The sequence below is a fragment of the Crocodylus siamensis genome, chromosome 1 (genome assembly GCF_052110815.1).
Source record: "Crocodylus siamensis isolate JL-2025a chromosome 1, ASM5211081v1, whole genome shotgun sequence".
Taxonomy (NCBI): Eukaryota; Metazoa; Chordata; order Crocodylia; family Crocodylidae; genus Crocodylus; species Crocodylus siamensis.
Window position 1 is genome coordinate 256,701,099 of NC_143395.1, and position 20,421 is coordinate 256,721,519.

General features: G+C 42.2%; 1 protein-coding gene across 1 annotated transcript in view; it reads right to left on the reverse strand.

The window, feature by feature from the left end:
- DSCAM (DS cell adhesion molecule) overlaps positions 1-20,421 on the reverse strand; it is a 628,177-nt gene that overhangs the window by 95,931 nt on the left and 511,825 nt on the right. The window contains exon 19 of the mRNA XM_090031636.1: positions 10,631-10,764. Coding sequence (XP_089887762.1) covers positions 10,631-10,764 — 134 coding nt within the window. The remainder of the gene's footprint in view (positions 1-10,630; positions 10,765-20,421) is intronic.

Here is a 20,421-nt window from a genome sequence, read left to right on the forward strand (position 1 = left end):
CTAATATGCCAGAGACTTTCATTACATGGGGGGTGGAGGGGAAGAGAGGAGAGGGAGGGAAGGGAGCTTTGTCAGCAAAAAGAAGACTAAATAACTAAAGAAAAGTTTAAATAAGAAACAAAAAAGTTGAAATGAGAAACATTTGAAAGAAATGTCACCTTGTCATGTACAGCCTTTGCATATGCCAGTCTGAATAGTTGCTGCTTCCCTATGCTGAAATGCCACACACACTGAAGGGATGTTTTTAACTTACTGAGCTAGCCCTGTTGTTTCTGTAGCCCCCCTATGATAGGTGTATCATCTCCTCCTTCAATTCATTGACTGTGAAATACAGAGAGCAGAATGCTTACAGAAATAAGCTGGAGATGTGCACAGCAAAATAGAAGCAGTGGAGCACATTCTCCCTACTGCTTATTATCTAGGTAGTTCATCTAGTTCTCTGTAGCCATGTCTACATGAGATACTGACTGCACAGTAACCAGAGTTACTGAGCAGTAGCTTCACTACACAGCTTTTTGTTGATGCTGACTGCATGGTAGCCCTTTACTAATGAGCAGAAGCATCGTGTATGCTTTTTGGCACACAATGCTATCGTGCAGTAGTAATGAGCTACTGTGCAGTCAAAGTCTCATGTAGACGTGGCCTGTGACTCCATCAAAGAGACTTCAAGGGGCAATTATCAGGGTAATCTGAGCTAATTGCAGCAGTAGGCAAGCCATCTTGCTCAGCTGGAGGAAGCCTAGGGTAACTACAACTGAACAGTATCTCTACAAGCTGTTCAGACAAGCACGGATAGAAAGCTTATGAGACAAAGTAAACCTCACCCCTTCCCCTGCCTGCATTGCATGTTTGCCAGTTCTGTGCTGATGATAGTTGATGCACTAGAATCTCTCAGTGGTTCTAATGTACCACATACTGTATTTTCTTGCATCCAAATGCACCTTAGAATGAGAGACATACCTTAGTTTTGAAGGATGGAATGAAGAACAGAAGATCTTTCCTTTTAGTATGCAACTAAGTAGCAGCAGCCAGGGAGCAGAGTTTGCTCACTGTTCTGTGCCCTGTGCATCACATGAAAACCTTACTTTTGCACTTGCTCGCTAAGCGACAGAAACTGCTCTTACCATATTTCTTTGCATATGTGCACTCAAATTTCCAGTGCCTGTTTTTTCAGGAAAAATCTGCATGGCATATGCAAGAAAATACAATACATCTCTCTCCTATACCTTTATATGGTAATGATATGGACCCAGGTTAGTGCACACATGGATTAAGAAAGCTATATTAAGATTTACTGAGAGAAGAATGTAAAGTAATATTCATGTAGGGTTTGTGGCATGTGTCTTGCATACAAATGGTGGATTCAGAGTTGTTAACTCACACATTGTCTCTCAGCCTGGACATACAAGTGCCTATTAAATGTAGAGGAAATCACAGAAATGTTAGAAAGTTTGATTTTACTCTGAAGTCTAACTACATTTAAATGTCACTTTCTTGATCGAGAGACATGCTTCCTGTGCTTATTGAGTCACGGTGACTCAAAATTAATTTTTTATATCTGCTAGCAATACAGAGTTAACTGGATCACAAAGCTGTTTGTACATCATCATGAACAGAATTATCTACCAAGTTCCAGAGTAGGATTTTCTTTTCACTTGTATACATCTATAAATGTCCCTTACCCAAGGGGTTAGATACTAATTATTTCCATTAGAAGGAGAAATAGATTGAGTTAGATATTTCTTTGGTGAATAAAGAAATATTTGGTTGCAATCAACAAACAATCTCTTGGATCCTGGATTCTCAGCTCCCCTCTGTTTCTGGATATAGCACACACAGAGTGGGCATGCTGTGGTTCACTGCAGCACTTTCAGGAGCTCATCTAGTCCAAACCTCTGCTCAAAGTAGGACCAACTAGATCCTCCCAGCCAAAGCTCTGTCTAGTCAGGTTTTGAAAACCTCTAAGGATAGAGCTTCCACCACCTCTCTGGGTAAACTGCGCCAGTTTTTCACTGCCCTCCTAATGAGAAAATTCTTCCTAATATCTAACCTAAACTTCCCTTGCTGCAACTTGAGACTATTGCTTCTTGTTTTGTCATCTGCCACCACTGAGAACAGTCTAGCTCCGTCCTCTTTTGAACCGCACATCAGGTAGTTGAAGGCTGCTATTAAATCCCCTCTCAGTCTTCTCTTCTCTAGATTAAATGAGTCCAGTTCCTTCAGTGTTTCCCCATAAGTCATCTCCCTCAGCTCCCTCACCATTTTTGTTACCCTCCTCTCAACTCTCTCCAATTTGTCCCCATCCTTTCTGTAGTTGGGGACCCAAAACTGAACACAGTACTCTAGATGTGGCCTCAACAGTGCTGAATAGAGGGAAATAATCACTTCCCTTGACCAGCTGGCAATGCTCCTACTAATGTAGCTCAGTATGCTGTTAGCCTGCCTGGCAACAAGGGCACACTGCTGGCTCATATTCAGCTTATTGTCCACTGTAACCCCCAGGTCCTTTTCTGCAGAGCTGCTGCCCAGCCAGTCAGCTCCCAGCCTGTGCTGGTGCATGGGATTGTTCCGTCCTAAGTGCAGGACTTTGCACTTGTCCTTGTTGAACCTCATGGGATTCCTTTTGGCCCAATCCTCCAGTTTCTCTAAGTCACTCTGAATCCTAACCCTACCCTCCAGCATATCTACTACTCCCCCCAGCTTGGTGTCATCTGAAAACTTGCGGAGGGTGCATTCTATGCCATCTTCCAGGTCATTGATTTAGACCAGTGGTATCCAACCTTTTCAAATGTGGGGCCGGATCATGAACTTTTTATCACTCAGTGGGCTAGCGACCCATATTCAAAGACCTCACAGGAAGTGGTGTCACATCAGGAAGTGATGTCATGTGACCTTTGACACCAATGAAGTTGCAGGAAGTGACAATGAAATGGGTCTGGAAATGTGCCTAGGGAAGTTGTGGTTTTCAGAAAGTATGTATGTTTGGTATGGCTTAGGAACAGGACATCATTTTTCTGTGCAGAGGTTTGGACTAGATTAGGGCTGCCCAGCTGACTACCTGCAGGCCACATGTGTTCCACAAAGGGCCAGGATGTTGCCCACAGTCTACATGGAGTCTCCAAGCAGTTAATATATAGGGGCATGGGCCTGGGCAGCCACTCTCCCACTGCTGTGCAAGGGGGAAAAGCCTGTGGGGGGTGGGGAGGAGTGGTCCATGTCCTGCAAATGTAGTCTGCATGGCTGAGGATGGGGGTCTACATGCTGCTGGAGCAGCTTGTGCAGTGAGGGAGTCCTAGGGGCCCATCCCCACAACATGCTGCCAGTGCAACACATCCTGGTGTCATCTGCGGCCCACAGCCTCACCAGATCTGAACAGCTCAGGACTAGCTTATCCCTGAGATCCTTTACTAACTTGATCATGGTCATTGTGGTTAATTAAATATAAAATGTAGGCATATACTGCAGAGATGTGGAAGAGATCTCAAGGATAAGCTAGTTCAGGGCTGTTCAGATCTGGTGAGGCTGTGGGCCCCAGATGACACCAGCATGTGTTGCACAGGCTGCACGCTGTGGGGGTGGGCCCCTAGGACTCCCTCACTACACAAGCTGCTCCAGCAGCATGCAGACCCCCATCCTCAGCCATGCAGGCTACATTAACAGGACCTGAACCGCCAAGGAGGCGGCTGGACCTAGAGCGCCTCTGGGCTGGGCTCCTCCTGCCTCTCAGCCAGCCTGGCTCCAGCAACTGCATGCCCCGGAGCCTGGGCCTGGCCCTGAGGTGCTCCCAGCTCCACGCAGGAACTTACCTCATGCCTCCGTCCACCATGCATGTGGGCAGGGCACAGGCCATGCTGCAGCTCCCCTGGCCACGTTCCAGGGAAGGGGCAGAGCCAGAGAAGAAGCTGCACAGGCTGTCCCCAGCTTGTCCAGTCAGGCATGGCTGGAGCAGCCCCGCGCCACACAGCCCTCAGGGCAGCTGTGGCAGGACCCGGCTCACTGCGCCTGGCCCCGCAGGGGTAAGCAGCTCCCCTCTCCTCACTGCCAGCTGGGGCCTGCAGGCTGGCCCTGCCTGCCTCACCTCGCCGCAGCTCCACGCTCAGCAGCGGCTTTGCACTCGGCTGCAGTGGCTCGGCAGCAGCTCTGCCGCGTCTCCGTGCTCAGCAGCAGTGGGTCTGCGCTCGGTCACAGTGTCTCCACGCTTGGCAGCGGCTGCGCCACAGCTCCGCACTTTTCAGTGGCTCTGCGCTCGGCCACAGCAGCTCGGCAGCAGCTCTGCTGCGGCTCTGCACTTGGCAGCAGCTCTGTGAGGCTCCGCACTCTGCGGCGGCAGTACCACCACGGGCCAGATAAAATGGCTTGGCAGGCCATATGTTGGACAAGCCTGATTTAGATATTGAACAAAACTAGCTCCAGGACTGACCCCTGGGGGACTCCACTTGATACCAGCTGCCAGCTAGACATTGAGCCATTGACTAGTATTCTCTGAGCCTGATACTCTAGCCCATTTTCTATCCACCTTGTACTCCATTCATCCAGCCCATACTTCCTTAGCTTGCCTGTGAGAATATTATGGGAGACCATATCAAAAGCCTGGCTAAAATCAAGGTACACCATATCTACTGGGCTCCCCACATCCACAGAGCCAGTTACCTCATCATCGAAGGCAATCAGGGCGGTCAGGCATGACTTGCCCCTGGTGAATCTGTGCTGACTGTTCCTAATCAACTTCTCCTCCTCCTAGGGTTTAGAAATGGATTCCTTGAGGATTTGCTCCATGATTTTTCCAGGGACTGAGGTGAGGCTGGTCTGTAGTTTCTGGCTCCTCCTTCTTCCCTTTCTTAAATATGGGCAATATATTTGCCCTTTTCCAGTCATCTGGGATCTCTCCTGATTGCCATGAGTTTTCAGAGATGATGGTCATTGTCTCTGCAATCACATCAGCCAACTCATTCAACACCTTTGGGTGCATCCCATCTAGCCCCATGGACTTGTACACATCCACCTTTTCTATGTAGTCTTTAACCTGTTCTTTTACCACTAAGGGCTGCTCACCTCCTACCCAAACTGTGCTCCCTGGTGCTGTAGTCTGGGAGCTGACTTTGCCTGTGAAGACTGAGGCAAAGAAAGCATTGAGCACTTCAGCCTTTTCTGCATCATCTGTCACAAGGTTGCCTTCTTGATTAGGTAAGGGATCCACACTTTCCCTGATCCTTTGCTTGCTACCAACATATTTGTAGAAACCTTCTTGTTACCCTTCATGTCCCTTGCTAACTGCAACTCCAATTGCACTTTGGTCTTCCTGACTTCATCCCTGCATGCTCGAACAATGCTCTTCTATTCTTCTCTGGTTATTTGTCCAAGTTTCCACTTTTTTATGAGATTCCTTTTTCTGATTTAGTTTACTGAAGTGTTCCCTGCTACGCCAAGCTGGTCTTGTCTTCTGCCATGCTTGCTAGTCTTTCTACACATCAGGGTGGTTTGTTCCTGCACTCTCAGTAAAGCTTCTTTGATGTACAGCCAGCTTTCCTGGACTTCTCTTCCCCTATGTCTGGCTTCCCAGGGGTTCCTGCCCATGAGTTCCCTAAATGACTCAAAGTCTGCTTTTCTGAAGTCCAGAGTCCTTACTCTGCTGCTCTCCATCCTTTCTTTCCTCAGGATCCTGAACTCAACCATGTTGTGATCATTGCTGCCCAAGTTGCCACCCACTTACTACATTCCCAACCAATTCTTCCCTGTTTGTGAGCAGCAGGTCAAGAAGATCATGACCCATAGTTGGCCGCTCCAGCACTTGTACCAGGACCACTCCTTAGCACTATCTGAAGGTGGTACAGACATGCCTCAAAAGTTCCACGGAAATAATTACTAGTTAAAAGACCTTTAAAAAAAGAATCAACCTTGAACCTTGGTTAGTTCCTCAAATCACATAATAACATTAAATTAGTTTGTGTCCTTGGCTCCTCCTCCCCAGTGACCTCTTTGAGCCTCTGCATCTCTCCCTACTGCTGATACATGCCCTTTTACAAACACATCAATGTATATTGGGCCTGCACTTCTACTTTGAATATTTTCAACTCCTGAACAACGTTTATACTAACTCCCTGATGAGTCCCAACCAGTGCTGAGAAACAAGCTCAAAGAAACTTGTTCTTTCTTCATAGATGCCAGCCATTACATAGAGAAAATAACTTAGAGCTCCTCTCACACTTTCTCCCTTAGACATGCACTTTGGCTGTCTGTTTAATTGCTATGCTGGGCACATGCAGTGCGAGTGGGCACGTGCAGGCAGGACTTGTTTATTGGTGGTGGTCCTAGGCTTAACACAGGGTTGGCACAGTCACAGCTTGAGGCCTGGGGGCACAAATTAATAAATCACCTTTTTGATAAACCTGCAGTTTTCAAACAAGACAACAGTCAAAGTTTCTCAGTATGATTATTAACCACTTCAGAATGCTGAAGGACATGAAGGCAAGGGAGTCCATATTTAAGGACTGCAATCCTTCCATCATCTGCTGAACTCTTATGACTTGGTCTGATGTTACAAAAAGTATATCAAATTGCATACTCTGGGAAACCTATAATAGCTGTGCACAGCACAGATAGCTTTTCAAATGGTGGCAGTGACAACGGGAGTTTACATAATCATACTTTTCTGTCTGAAACCTCCCTGATAGTGCATATTATACATACACACGGATAGTTACACTTAAAAAAACCAATAAAACAAAGCAGAACAACACAAAATGAAATACACAATGAGTTGACAAGGACTTGAAAAGTAACTTGGGAGACATTCAAGTCTATTGTTTAGATATTTGCGAACTATAAAGGAAGTTTTAAAATCTGGAAATAGCCGAACTATTGTGATTAACTACATACATACTTTCCAGGTACAAAAGAGACATTTTAGTTTCCCCCACATGTTGAATTATGTCCTGCCTTATTACGACTTGACTTCCCTAGGAATGTTTATGTATTATGTAAAGGGGGAAAAAACCTCAACAATATTTTTATTACTAAGATGCAACCTCCTTTAAAAGAAAAAAGAACATATAATGTAAATAAAAAACTTTCTTAATTAAAGGAAAGTGTACCATTAAAATCCTTCAGACATTTGAGGTCATCAGAAGAGTTGCACATCTTCCATTTCAATCTCCTTTCTGTAGTTAGCCAAACTAATTCTGCTTCTAGTTTTCACTTATCAGGGAATCAGTGTGTGGCAAGGTCATCTTATTCCACAACTTAATATGAGTGTAACAAAGACAAGAACCAAGTGATAATGCTCTGGAAAGGACTGTGACTAAGAATGAGAGCAGTCTCCATTTATTACCCTTTTATAGTGTTATTCTACCTCCACTGCTCCTCTCACCCACTTCCAGCCAGCAAATAAAGGGAACCAAAGATTTATTTACAATTAAATAACCTAATTCATGAAGGCAGCAACCCCCCCCCATTTTAACTGTACTGTACATAAGTACAGTATATTTCTGAGAGAAGGACATACATTTTAGGACATATATTAGGTATCTATTTACTTGAGTTCACAAATCTTCAGTCTCTCATTTTTCTTCTCCATTATCTCTGAAGTTTTGTTACTCTCCCCTTCTGTGCCATGTAACCTTGCTTCTCAATCTTCTCTCTTTCCATCCAGAGCACATTGCCCAACCTGCTGTTTTCCAGGCTGCCCCTGCCTACAGTTTTCTAGGTACTTCCTGCCTCTCTGTTTTTATTTACGTTTGTCCATTCATTTTATATATAAATGGAAATCTATTTCAGGTAGCGCTTATGCTTAGCAGGCAGGTTATAATGTCAATATCTTTATTTGCAGAAAAGCAAAAAAGCAAGCAAGAAAGAAAAGGAGTTAGGTTTCAGCATTAAAAGATGTGGTGTATGGTCCTCTCCATCCATCTTGGACAGAGGTTAGGAATTCAAATGAGAATAGCCTTGCTTTTTTTCACTGGTGAACCAAAATCTTTTGTTTCGTATGTTCTAGAGAGACAATGCTCCTTGGAGTCAAAGTGCAGAAGCTATTTATACATTTCAGGATCCTTCTTTCCAAGCATATCAGACTGTCTACCTGATTTTACCCCTACAAAAGCAATCTGATTGTGTAAGACATTTCTAGACCTGCATTTCAGAAAACCACAGGAGCCTGAAACTTTGGCACTTGGATATTTACAATTTAGTAAGAGTACTCAGGATTGAAAGAGAAGGTAATTTTTGTGCAATTCAAATAAATCAGAACACTGTGGATGAGTTTTACAGAGAATGCTCTTATAGTTATATACTTTTAATGTATGCAAATAGTGAAAAAAGAGTCCTCATCCATGCCTTCTAGATCAGACGCCAGCAACCTATAGCCTAGAGGCTGGAGCCGGCCCTCAAAACCTTCAGATCTGGCCCACAGAGCCAAGGCTTCCAGAGCATTTGACAGCCAGGACTCTGCCTGTGCTGTGCCATGCTGTACTCAGGCAGTGTGGGGTTCACTGGCAGGGAACACCTTCCATGCTGTGCCACAGTTGGACTCCAGGGGCTTTGGCAGAGGGGGAGCCCTGCCCATGCTGCACTGCATCTGGGTGGCAGGGAAAAGTGCCACAAGGGTCCTACTGCTGGCCAATCTCAGACCAAAGCTGAGTTACTCCTGCCTAGCACTGGAAAACTTTGCCAGCCCTCGACTAGGTACCTTAATGTTCCATCCATAATTTATACTTTGAAACATAGCAATACAGTATGATAGAGTCCAACACTAGTAAGTCAAGTTACTGCGTCCTACTACTTGACTCAAGCCAATGCTAGCAGTCCCTTATCTTGAATAACACTAAACTTGAGCCCCGCAAACAGTTTCAACAATACAAGCTATTAGAGAAGCAATTTGAGCTTTAATATTAACTTCTATGAAGACATGGAGGATTAATGTGATTTGTGAGCCACAAAAAATAACTTTGCATGTGGAAGGGCACTGTAATCAATGAGAACCTTGAAAACAAAATCTAGTAACTGGATGCAATATATGGTGCTTCATTTCTCTATGCCACTGGTTTTCAACCTTTTTTCATTTGCAGACCTCTGAAAATTTTTGAATGGAGGTGTAGACTCCCTTGGAAATTTTGAATGGAGGTGCAGAACTGTTTGAATTGTAAGTGTGTTATTCACATACTTTAGATTAATCATAGTTATCTTTCATGGACCCCTTAGACATAGACTGAAAACTACTGCTCTATGCTATGACTCCACATAGAAAAAATGTTTCCAGCAGAGACTCGAAGGAGAAAATATCTGAGCTGTATACCAAGACATATATAGAAAGTAGCAGCAGCACCATCTGGTGTTCATTTTAAACTAGGCACAGAAGTCTTTAGAAGTAGGTAGCCCTGTTTGTCATCCGTCAGTCAAAGGGCAGGGTGGCAAGTGGTGGCAGACTTCTGCCTTCTGACAAAAGTACTTAGTAATTAATCTTTTCAAAGCATCACTAATCTAACCTACAATAATAGCAAAATCAGGTGCTTACCAAACCCTTATAACCCACTAATAAATCTACTATTAGTCAATGCTGATAATTCAATAGCTAGTTCCTATTTTTAATGCTGCATCCAGGTATTTTGGTGCACAAGGCAGCAAGTATTAAATTAATGGAATTAAGGATAAAGTGTTCAAAAGAAGTATGAGCTAAGTGTCATTTTTAAGAATTACATAGGCACTTCGGGACAGGTTTTCAAAGGTGCCTATGTATTTGGGTATTTGGGTGCCTAAATACTTTATTCCAAAGGGCCTATGTTTTCAATGGGAGTCTGCTTCCCATTGAAAGAACAGTTGATTTAACAAAAGTCAGATTCTCTCTAGCTGAGGGACAGAAAAAAAGTATGTGTTTATCATAAATAACAGGGACAGGCAGGAGAAATCTCAAACACAATGCCCTGTTTCACAGGTGTTAGCAGCTAAAGCCAAAGGTGCATTGGCAGTGCAGATATGCTAATTAGCATGGCTGTGCTGCAGAGCCAATTCAGAAAAATGAAGTGTTTCATGAACACAGCTATACTGTTTCTGATTCAGGAGGTGGCATGCAAATCATGTTGTGGTGTGTTTAACTGAGCCACTGCCTGGCATGATAACTTTGCAGTGTGGACATGCCCAAAGATATATAACGTTCAGTTCAGTTTTCTCTTGACACATCCTCAGCAGGGAACAGAATGTGTATCTAGGATGGGGAAATGCTTCTCACACAAACATGCTTATTCACAAAGTCGTTATGTTACTTCACACATGAATACTCAAGCCAAAAAGTAGGAATGTAGATCAAGCTGGGTGTCTGATACAGCAAATATGTCCATAAATGAATGTTTCCATAATGTATACAGATGCACTTGGGCTGTGTCAGTTGGCGGCCAGCTTTGTAAGAACCAATTTAAACAAACTTCAGAACCTGCTTCTTTAGAAATATTCAACCTGTGGAGTCTGTATGTTGAAGTAAATTGTAAGTGCTGTAAAAAAAAAAAAAGTGAACAAAGGAAAAAAACAAACAGCTATGCACAAGGTAAGAAGAAGAAGAAGAAAGGAAAAACAGCAAGAAAAGTGTGAAGCACTGAATATCTGCAAATGTTCTACTGTACCCTGGTATTTGTTTTGTTGAACTTACTGTGGGATATGGATGTGAGCAGAACACTGTGTACTTTCGGATGATGCCATTTAACTTAAGGGGAGGGAGCCAGGACACAAATACAGTGGAGGCTGAAGCTGCAGCTGCTTTAACTCCAGCAGGAGGACCTGGAACTGGAAGAGCAATGGCTATAGTTATTAAAGTGAACCAAAGCCATCCTAACACATCAACTTGTACAGTACAACACAGCTAACAAGAGAACTACTTAGGAGGAGGAAAAGAACAGGACAGACCCTGCAAAGAATAACTATCATCAGTGAAAGTGTTTGTTATAACTAGCATTTCCTGTGCCACTCCTGCAACACATTTTAATTATATTTTGAAGGCAACATATACACCGTATTCATATACACATGCAAATATTTAAAGATACCATATATGAATATTTATTTGCAGCAATTCATTATATGTTCCATCAAAAACATTATGGGGGAAAAAGCATTGAAGTTGCATTCCTAAAGAATGAAGTTAGATAATGCTCATATTTCATTTCATATATAACCTTAATTCCCCACTTTTGTTTATTTGCATGAGTATACGGGCATATCATTTCCCAGACATTCATATTGTATACTTTTCTCCATGACCACAGATACATAGACATACTTTCTTTTCCTGTTATGTACAAGCGGGGTATGTAAGAATATCATGTTTTTATGAAAAGTACAAAAGAAGCTGCATTTAAGGTAGCATGAGTTATTCTTCAAATAAGGCTTGATCAATTAATTTTTGACAGAACAACCTTCTGTGGAAAAATGAACTTTTTTCTAAAAGGGAACGATTTTGTGGCCTGGTGTTGGGTTCAGTCACATCTTCAAGGAAACAAAAACAATGGAGACATTTTATTTTGATAATGCTTTGACTTACTTTAAAATTGTAACATTTATATGTGCTACAGTTAATATTATACAAGTGCACTTTATTTTAATATTATATTAATGTCAAATGTGTAACATTTTAATGCTACTAATACAAACATATTCATGGTCCCAGAGGGAAATATTTCAGCAGTGTTGTTTCATAGGAAATTCTGGCATTTCAGCTTTTTGCTTCAGTTTGAGACAATGACAATAAAAATCAAGATGTCACACTTCACATGGAGTGGAAATTCCAGATCCCAGTCCACATATCCTGTTTAGTACCACAGAAAACAGGATTCATGTGCCAGCAAATACTTGGCAGATGGGGATCTCTTTTTGCAAGATGATCTTTAACCCAAATCTAATGTTCCTTGAAATTAATGGGCACCAAGGTTGTGGGGTGGGGGTCTGCTTGTGGAAGCTAGCAGGACTGCAGCCTAAATCTGCAGCTAACTTAGTTTCATAGGTAAGTAGAAATATCTCACCTTCTAAAATGCATATTTCAGTTTCCATTTCAATTAGCTATGTTGTTTACTGCTGTTCCACTGCATCTAACGTTTCCCTTAGAATGTCAGAAGGCTGATGGATGAGTACTAAGTGCAAGTTTGTGTTAGATGCATCCTTTCAAAACGCTGTGTATCACTCAGCATTTTCTATTTATAGTATATTGAGAATGAAGAGCCAAATGAGGATTTCACGGTTATGTTCCCAAACTCAACCCCTTGCTGTAGATGGACTAAATCATTTAGCGGGTTCCATCCAATCCAGAGTAAATAGTGATGCTTGACAGCATCCGGTTCATTATTAATATCTAGCTCATTAGAAATGCTATTTGTTACTGCTGCTGAAGAGTGAAACCTGGCTCTCCTGGGTAATTACTTAGCCCAATGGGAGTTTCTTTTATGGCCAGTAACATTTCCTGGAAATCACTGCAACCAAATTTAGGAGCTTAAAGTAATTTATTGGCAAATTATGATTTAATCCATGGGGAAAGGTTTTGATGGAGTGGCTTATGGTTGTCAAATGTTGAAGGATTAATTCAGGATTGATTAGAGTTCTTTAGCCAGCAGACACACATGAAAACCTTTCCTTTTCATTGGTCTGTTGTGTTTGTTCTTTAACACATAGATACTGACAAACACTAATTGAAAATAATTTTAATTGTATGTATTTACTCAGAAAACCATAGGAGATCTTGCAGAGTCATGTAAAGAAAAGTTTGTTTTCACTAAGTGGTGAAATTCAATTAAAGAGAAAAAAAAAGCATATGGCTTTTAGCATTCAGAAAACCTTCATGAGATGGTAAAAGTCTCCTGTGTTGGCGTTCTATAATGGATTGTAAAGTGGAATTATACAATAGTTAATTGGGAGGCTGATTATCAAATATTATTAAATATATTCTTAAGCAGTAACCTGCTTGTGGAGGTGTCAAGTGCTACTCACCTTATGTCTGAGAAGCATGTTCACAATCCTTTAGTGTTAAGGTACTATATATATTCCTATTGCCATACATTATTATGAACCTAGTAGCATCTGGTTATTATAGGACACTGATTTCAAGAGGACTGGACTGTGTTTTACCAAATTTCAAATTTATCTTTTTTCCCCTTTAGCATAGTTGTTATTGCCTGAGTTTTCTGTCATTCTTACCAGTTCTTTGAGTCCTATAATTTCTAATAAAGAAAAGTTAGATATGGAATACACTATGGACTAGTTTTATTGACTCTAGGGGGTGAGGATAAAGAAGCTGGGAGAAAATGAAGACTGAACAACAAAACACCAAACATCCTTTATAGCTGTCCCTGGGGTCTTACGGGAAATACTGGATTTTCAAAGACCAGGCCAAAAATGGACCCTAAGATCATTCTCTGGTCAACAGGTGCTGACAAAGTGTGGAAACAGATGTCTCCTGATGTCTGATTATGACAGCACAAGTGTTGAGCAACAGACATCAATACTTTGTGAAATGAAAACCAGTGGCTTAACAAAAGGTAGTAATAGACACTTGACTGTGGCAGACATCTAGTACCTCTGGGCACTGTCCCCACTCAGCCCCAAGTTTGACTGGGCAGGGGCACTTTTCTGCACCTGGCCAGACCCAGGGCATGGTCTGGCTGAGCAGGGAAATCAGGAAGACCACATCGTCCCTTGTCCTGCACCAACAAGGACAGGATTAGGGGCAACATGTGTTTCACCCAGTGAAGCGGATCAACAGTCCTGCAGCACAGCTGATCCCTTCATTAGGTGATGTCTATTTCTAGCCAAAAGAATATAATCCCTCCACACACTTATGAAGTGTGTCCCTTCAAAATCTGAGGGGGCACTTTGTGTTACTGTATATAAGTTCCTGCAGCTAGGAAGAAAATGGGGATTGCTAAAAGAATGATTTTGTGGGAGAACAAGAACAAGGGACAACAGTTCCTGGTAGTTAACAACGATTTTATTAGAAGTTTCATGGACTTTCTCGCTTCATATAAGTGATGGATGAGTGTCTATTTCTCTTCACAGTACCAGGCACCAGAGAGGCAAAAAGCACTTGGCATGTTGCGTTTGGAAACACTATCATCTCTGTCAGAGGGCAAGGCTGTGCTTTGTACACAAGGCCGTGCTTTGTACACAAGGCCCCAGCCCTGCACAGCACAGGGCAATCCCACTGACCATTATGGATATTGGGGGAAAAAGCACTTTCATCCATGCACATTTTCCTTCTGCAATTCAGATCTACATTAGCTGTAATTAACATCAAAATGGATACTTTTCACTTGAAATTCACAGTAAAATGGTGTTACACGTATTTGTAAAAGGTAAAACAGCGTTTATATCTCATTCTGCATTGGGTTCATATTGTGTCTTGTTTGGATAGGAAGCAAAACTATCTGACAACTCTGACTACATTGAAGCATGGCACAGGCAAATTGTATCTTGAAAAGAGCTTTAAGAATGTCTCTTCAATACAGTGCAGAGGATCTGAGCCTAATTCTTGCCAGTGATAGCATGATCTCCATAGCTAGACCCACCAGTTAACACAATCTTCTCCAAACAATCCACATTTAACATGTCATTCATTGGAATGATTTCTGAAGTTATTTTTCTTTAATATTTGCATTAGGGCAAACTCTAACTTGGGTGATGTAGCTGTCTATTTACTCTTTTCAGATCAATTAGCATGATATTATATGACATCTAGCTTTGAGGGGAAATGCAATCCTCATTCCTGTATGAACAACAGGTTTTTAAAAAAGAGTGAAATAAAGAGAGAGAGAGAGAGAGAGAAAGAACTGAAAATGATAAAGGAAAGCACAGCTCCTTCTAGGTTATGCAAGTCCCAAAAGCTCCCTATACCAGGTATAGATTCAGATGGTGGTCAGATATGAGAGGTGAAAGAAGATACATAAGGCCATTATGGGCTTTATGTGCCTGCCTCTATACGGGAAGTATCCTATGTGAAAAGACTCCTGAGTGAGTTGACTGGTGTGAATTGGTCTCATTCCACCAAAATGAATGGAGCTATGCATCCCCATCCCATTCATCCACCCCAGATATGGAACTGGCAGAGCAACTCTGTCTAATAAGACATACAGATTAATTGTTTAAATTAAAATGTTATACTGTATCGTTTCCAGAAAAGAAAAATTGAAGAAATAATTCAGCCCCCATGCTACTAGTAGATTGTGAAAATGTTTAAACCCACAGAGTGAGAGAATTAGAAAATCCATTTAAAGTTTCAATAATGAGTAAAATAAATCCTCAGGTGAAGAACAAATCTGGCTAATGAGTAAACTTCATGTAAAGCAAAAAGTGTAGGGAAAAATACAATTCATTTTTAAATCAGGAAGTTTCTAATCTACTTGTCATTTTGCCAGAAGGCTCTCCGATAGGAATACTTCACTTTTTTGAAGGCTCAAGGGGAGAAATTAGACAAAACCATAAATGGTGTCATCTTAAAAGAAAGGCTTACTTAATTTTATTAGTTGGAATCTCTTTCACTTTTAAGCTTAACAGCAGCTATGTCTGACCTCTGGTGTCTAAAAACAGAAACAACCATTACAAGATGCCTAAATATAAACTTATTTTGTTCAGGACCTTCCTTTATCACTGGGCATTAATAATTTATTTTACTATTTGAGGTGAAAAGATTTTGTCAATTTTAGGTTTGTAAAGACATTTGATAATCCTGGACATGTATCTTCAAGCTGCACCCTTGATATGTCAGTGACAAATGGCTATGATCTGCCTTCCACAGAAACAGGGGGGACATAATGTGCCATTGATTTTACAAGGAAGACTTCCTACTGAAGGAAAAGAAAAAAAAATAAAGGAGTGCACTGAAACTAGCACAAGATATGAAACAGTGATATTATCTAAGTAAATATCTCTGATGAGATTTTCTGGTACTGAAATAAACAATAAAACCATTGAGCAGACTTTCACAATCTCCAGAAAGTTTGCATTCATTACCTCTGGACCAGAGACTGTTTGACTGTTGCATGGCTTCACAGAAAAGGGTGTTAAAAGAGTCCTCCATGTGCACCCCTGTATAGCAGTCAACTATCAAAGAGTCTGTGCTTTCCGAGTTCAGGAACAGGTTTCTTTGTGGACCTTAGGAGTCAGCAACAAGCTACTGAAAAAGTAGAGTTGGAAATGGCTCATGTGCCACTGAGTCTGCACAGTAACTGTGTAGCAGATGTACCTGCTGTGTAGTAAATTAATCTGCAGAGCAGGAAAGCATTTTGTGTAGATGCATCCAGTATGGTTTATCCTCACCTCAAAAGAAATGGTGGTCCCTTTAAGTCATTTTACAGCAGGGGCGTCCAATTGTTTCGGGCAGAGGGCTGCTCACTGAGTTTTGGCAAGCCATAGAGGGCCGCAGGGCAGGCAGTCAGAGGCAGATAAATATGAATTTTCTAAATTTTTCAAGGGCTTCACGGGCTGGATAGAATGGCCTGGTGGGATGCATCCACCCCGCGGGCTGCATTTTGTTCACTACTGTTTTACAGGATGATTTGTTTGCACTGTCAGGGTTTCAAATCAGAGATTGTGTCACATTTCAAAATATTTTGAGCTTGGAATTTTATCATCATATCTCTAGCTTAAAGAAGAGTTAAAAAAATTCAAGAAGTAATATATAATAACATGGTCTCAAATGATTTTTGCATCTGTGTAACTGTATTTGTAAATATTCACTCTGGTGCTTCCACACTAAGGGTTCAGTTGCCATGAGTAGGCACCATTGTTCCAGCATACTTTAAGGAAGACTTCAGAGGTTAAGCAGACTTTTAGGATAGTATCAGTACACATGATCCTGCCTCAGGACAGAGGAAGGAACTAGCAGAGTTCTTAATTTCCTTGACTGCCATGACTTGTATCGTTTGGAGTCATACCTCTACTCTTCTTCTATAGTGAGACTGGCCAGCTAAGTTGAGTGGGGATGCATAAGGTAGTACGCCTCACTCTCCATGAAGTCAGGGTGCAGTCCATTTGTATTCAGGGTGGTCTGAGAAGAATTTGAGCTCCCTGAGATGGAATCTTCCTTGATGTATGCTGGAATAATGTTGCCTACTCATGGCAACTGAAACCTCATTGTGGAAGCACAAGAGTGAAACATTTACTAATACAGTTACATAGATGCAAAAATCATTTGAGAACACGTTACTGCACAATGTCTTCATTTTTTAGACTTTTCTTTAAGCTAGAGGTATGATGATAAAATTCCAAGCTTAAAATATTTTGGAATGTCACATGATCTCTGATTTGAAATCCAGTGCAAACAAATTGTCCTGTGAAAGGACACAAAGGAACCACCATTTCTTTTGAGGCGTGGATAAACCATACTGGGTACGTCTACACAAGAAGCTTTACTGCTCAGTAGACAAATCTACTACACAGTGGGTGCATCTACTACATAGTTACTGTGCAGTACCAGTGGTGCACAGGTCGTTTCTGTCCCTACTGTGCAGTAGCAACAAATTTGTTGCTTTTGTACCTACCGATGCTACATTGCCACAGCAACAAGCTACATTGCCATAGCTCACTGCTATGGCAACATAGCATCTCATGTAGACACACCCAGTAAAGTGTCACCATCTACATGTGCATGGCATTTACTATGCAGTAAAATGTGCAGTTAGCTAGTACCTGCAAATACAGGTATTAGATTAACTGCACAATAGTTACTGCACAGTAGCAATAGTGTAGATGCTGACCCGTCAGCTATACTCGCAGTTTGCCACAAGGGTTGGAGAAGTTCTCTGTCCCCAGTAATGGCATGCTCCCAGAAGCCAGGAGCTGATCAGCGCCACGATGGGATTACTTTCTGCCCAGACTTGTGCCAGTGCTGCATGGCTCCCAGCTCCCCACAGGACCTGGGAGTCATGCAGCACCAAGAGTGGGGAAATCTCTGCTTCCATGCTCAGCTGGTGGTGCACTGGCAGCTGTCCCGCTTGTGGAGCAGCTGCCAGCAAGCAGGGGACTGACTGGGACCTGTCCTGCTCCTGTGGCAACTGCCAGTGGCAGGGACTCCCCATATAGCAGGGACTAGCTGGGACTTGTCCTGTACCAGCATATCCCTGACAAGGTGGGGACTGCCTGCTCAGCAAGGGGCTGGCTGGGACCTGTCCCTCTCCTGTGGCAGCTGCCAGTAAGCCTCCAGCTTGGCAGGGATTTCCTACCCAGCAGGGGGCTGGCCAGGACCTGTCCTGCTTCTAGGGCAGCTGGAGGCTCACTGACAGCTGCCCCAGGAGTGGGACAGCTTCCAGTAAGCCCCCTGCCAGGCAGGGAAGCCCCGCTGGGCATGGGGCTCACTGGCATCTGTGCAAAGGGCTGGGAGAGCTCTGCTGGCTGCAGCAGCAGCTGTCTCCCAACCATCTGCACATCAGGACCCCTCCTGATGTGCATGGGGCCAGGAGACAGCTGCTACTGCAGCCAGCAGAGCTCTCGTGGCCCCATGCACATCAGGACTGGTCCTTGTGCTCACTGCCAGGTTAGCATTCCTGGGGAGCCTGGAGCTCCCCACTGGCTGTTGCAGGGAGGCAGAACAGGGCAGGAGCAGCCCTGTATTGGGCTTCTCCCACTGGGAACAGATTTGCTCCCAATAGGGTGCACATGTAGATGCACTCCCAGGGAAGGTTTACTGTACAGTATTTTACTGTGCAGTAAGCCTATATCATATTAATAGTACATGTATACATGCCCACAGAGTAGGAAGCAGAATCCTGAAGCAGTTTTAGAGAGTGTAATTGCTGCTGACTGGATAAAGGTGTTCACACACAGCTACTTCTATTGAGTGCTGGAAGCAGAACTACATTTAGGAATTATGAGATATACTCCTGATTTTGCTGTTAACCTTTCTTTGTTCAAAGTAATAAAAGGAAATATGTAAATAGTGAAAATAAAAACAGCCTAGGAACAAATAGCCTACCTAGGGTTGAGGGAATAATGAAAAGAAATATTAATTAGGGGCTTTATTCTCCTAAAGCCACTTGACACCACTCCACCACAATAAAACATGCAAGTAGATGTAAGTTTAAGAACTACCTCCAAAAAGTTTATTTGAAAACTTGCATTAAATTAATCATGTACATTCATGCACTGAATTTCACTATGAGTTGGGATTTTAACTTCCTTAAAGTACTTTAGCAAGTCTCAATACAGACATTTTAAATATTTTTCCCAAAACTGGGAAATTTATTTAAAAAAAAAAAATACTGTAAATTCCCTGAAGAAATTTTTAAAGAAATACTATTAGCCTGCTTTAGGCCACATCCACATGCTCATTGGTGTCCCATAGTTACTGTGCATTAAGTTTAGTACTTGGATAACCAAATACTAAATCAATGTGCAGTAGCTTGTGCTATTGTGCAGTACTGCTGGTGCATGAGTTTTTTCAGGTGCTAACTGCACAGCAGCCTAATACTACTGCGCAGCAGTGTATTAGCATGGGTTTTGCCCAGCACACTATTGCTCAGTGGTAGTAGGATACTGCACAGTTAGTGTTTCATGTAGATGCACCCTTATACTTGATTCTCTGTCCAGTTATTGTAAAAACATTTTGGGGGTCAAATTTCCAAAGACATAGAAAAGTGCTTCATGAGATTTTCAAAAGCACGGGAACAAGTTAGTCTCGTAACTCTTATTGCTTTTGGAGTTTAGGGACATAGTGTATTACAGCCTCCTAGAGTGATCTCTATATTAAAACAGTTTCTTTATAACCTTTTCTCATATGCTTATATATTTTCTTACATTATGAACTGGACATACACTTACCCAAGTTTGCTTGTTTGCTTTCTTACCTGACTTAAGAAAGGGGAGAAATATTTTCTTTTTCTTTTCAGGTTTGTTATGTTCTTGTGTGTTACTGATTTTTTTTAGTTTGAGGAAAATCCTGTCAGCCATATAGTACATTATGAAAGAGTTAACAAAACATACTTTCCCCCCATTTTAAACTGTTTAAAAAGAATTAGGAAATGTCTGAAGGACAATTTTAAAAACCCCAAAAAGTCAATCTGGCTAAACAGGTTTTTGTTACATTTGTGAAAAAAAATCACTCCTCACGTGGTTAAAGTTCACCACAGACGTAAACAATTTCCTGCATTGCCGTGTTAATTCTTAACTTGTCAACAAAGGAAAGAATATACAAAAAGGCCTAGTTTTTATGTTGCACTGAACGGGTGCATCCAGACATGCAAGGGTATGTGCTTGCAATGGCAAACATTGCCATAGTGCACGCCCCTGCACATGTGCTTTGTTGTGGGACATATTGCTCTGCAATGGGAAAACTGTAGGGCTGTGCAAAGCTTCAGGTGCTGATTTGATTTGGAGGAGATTCGGCTGAATCTCCAAATCTGAACTGAATCAGGGGACTAACAAAAAGGTCTGAATTGATTCAGAAAAGATTCAGAGAGCTTCAATGAT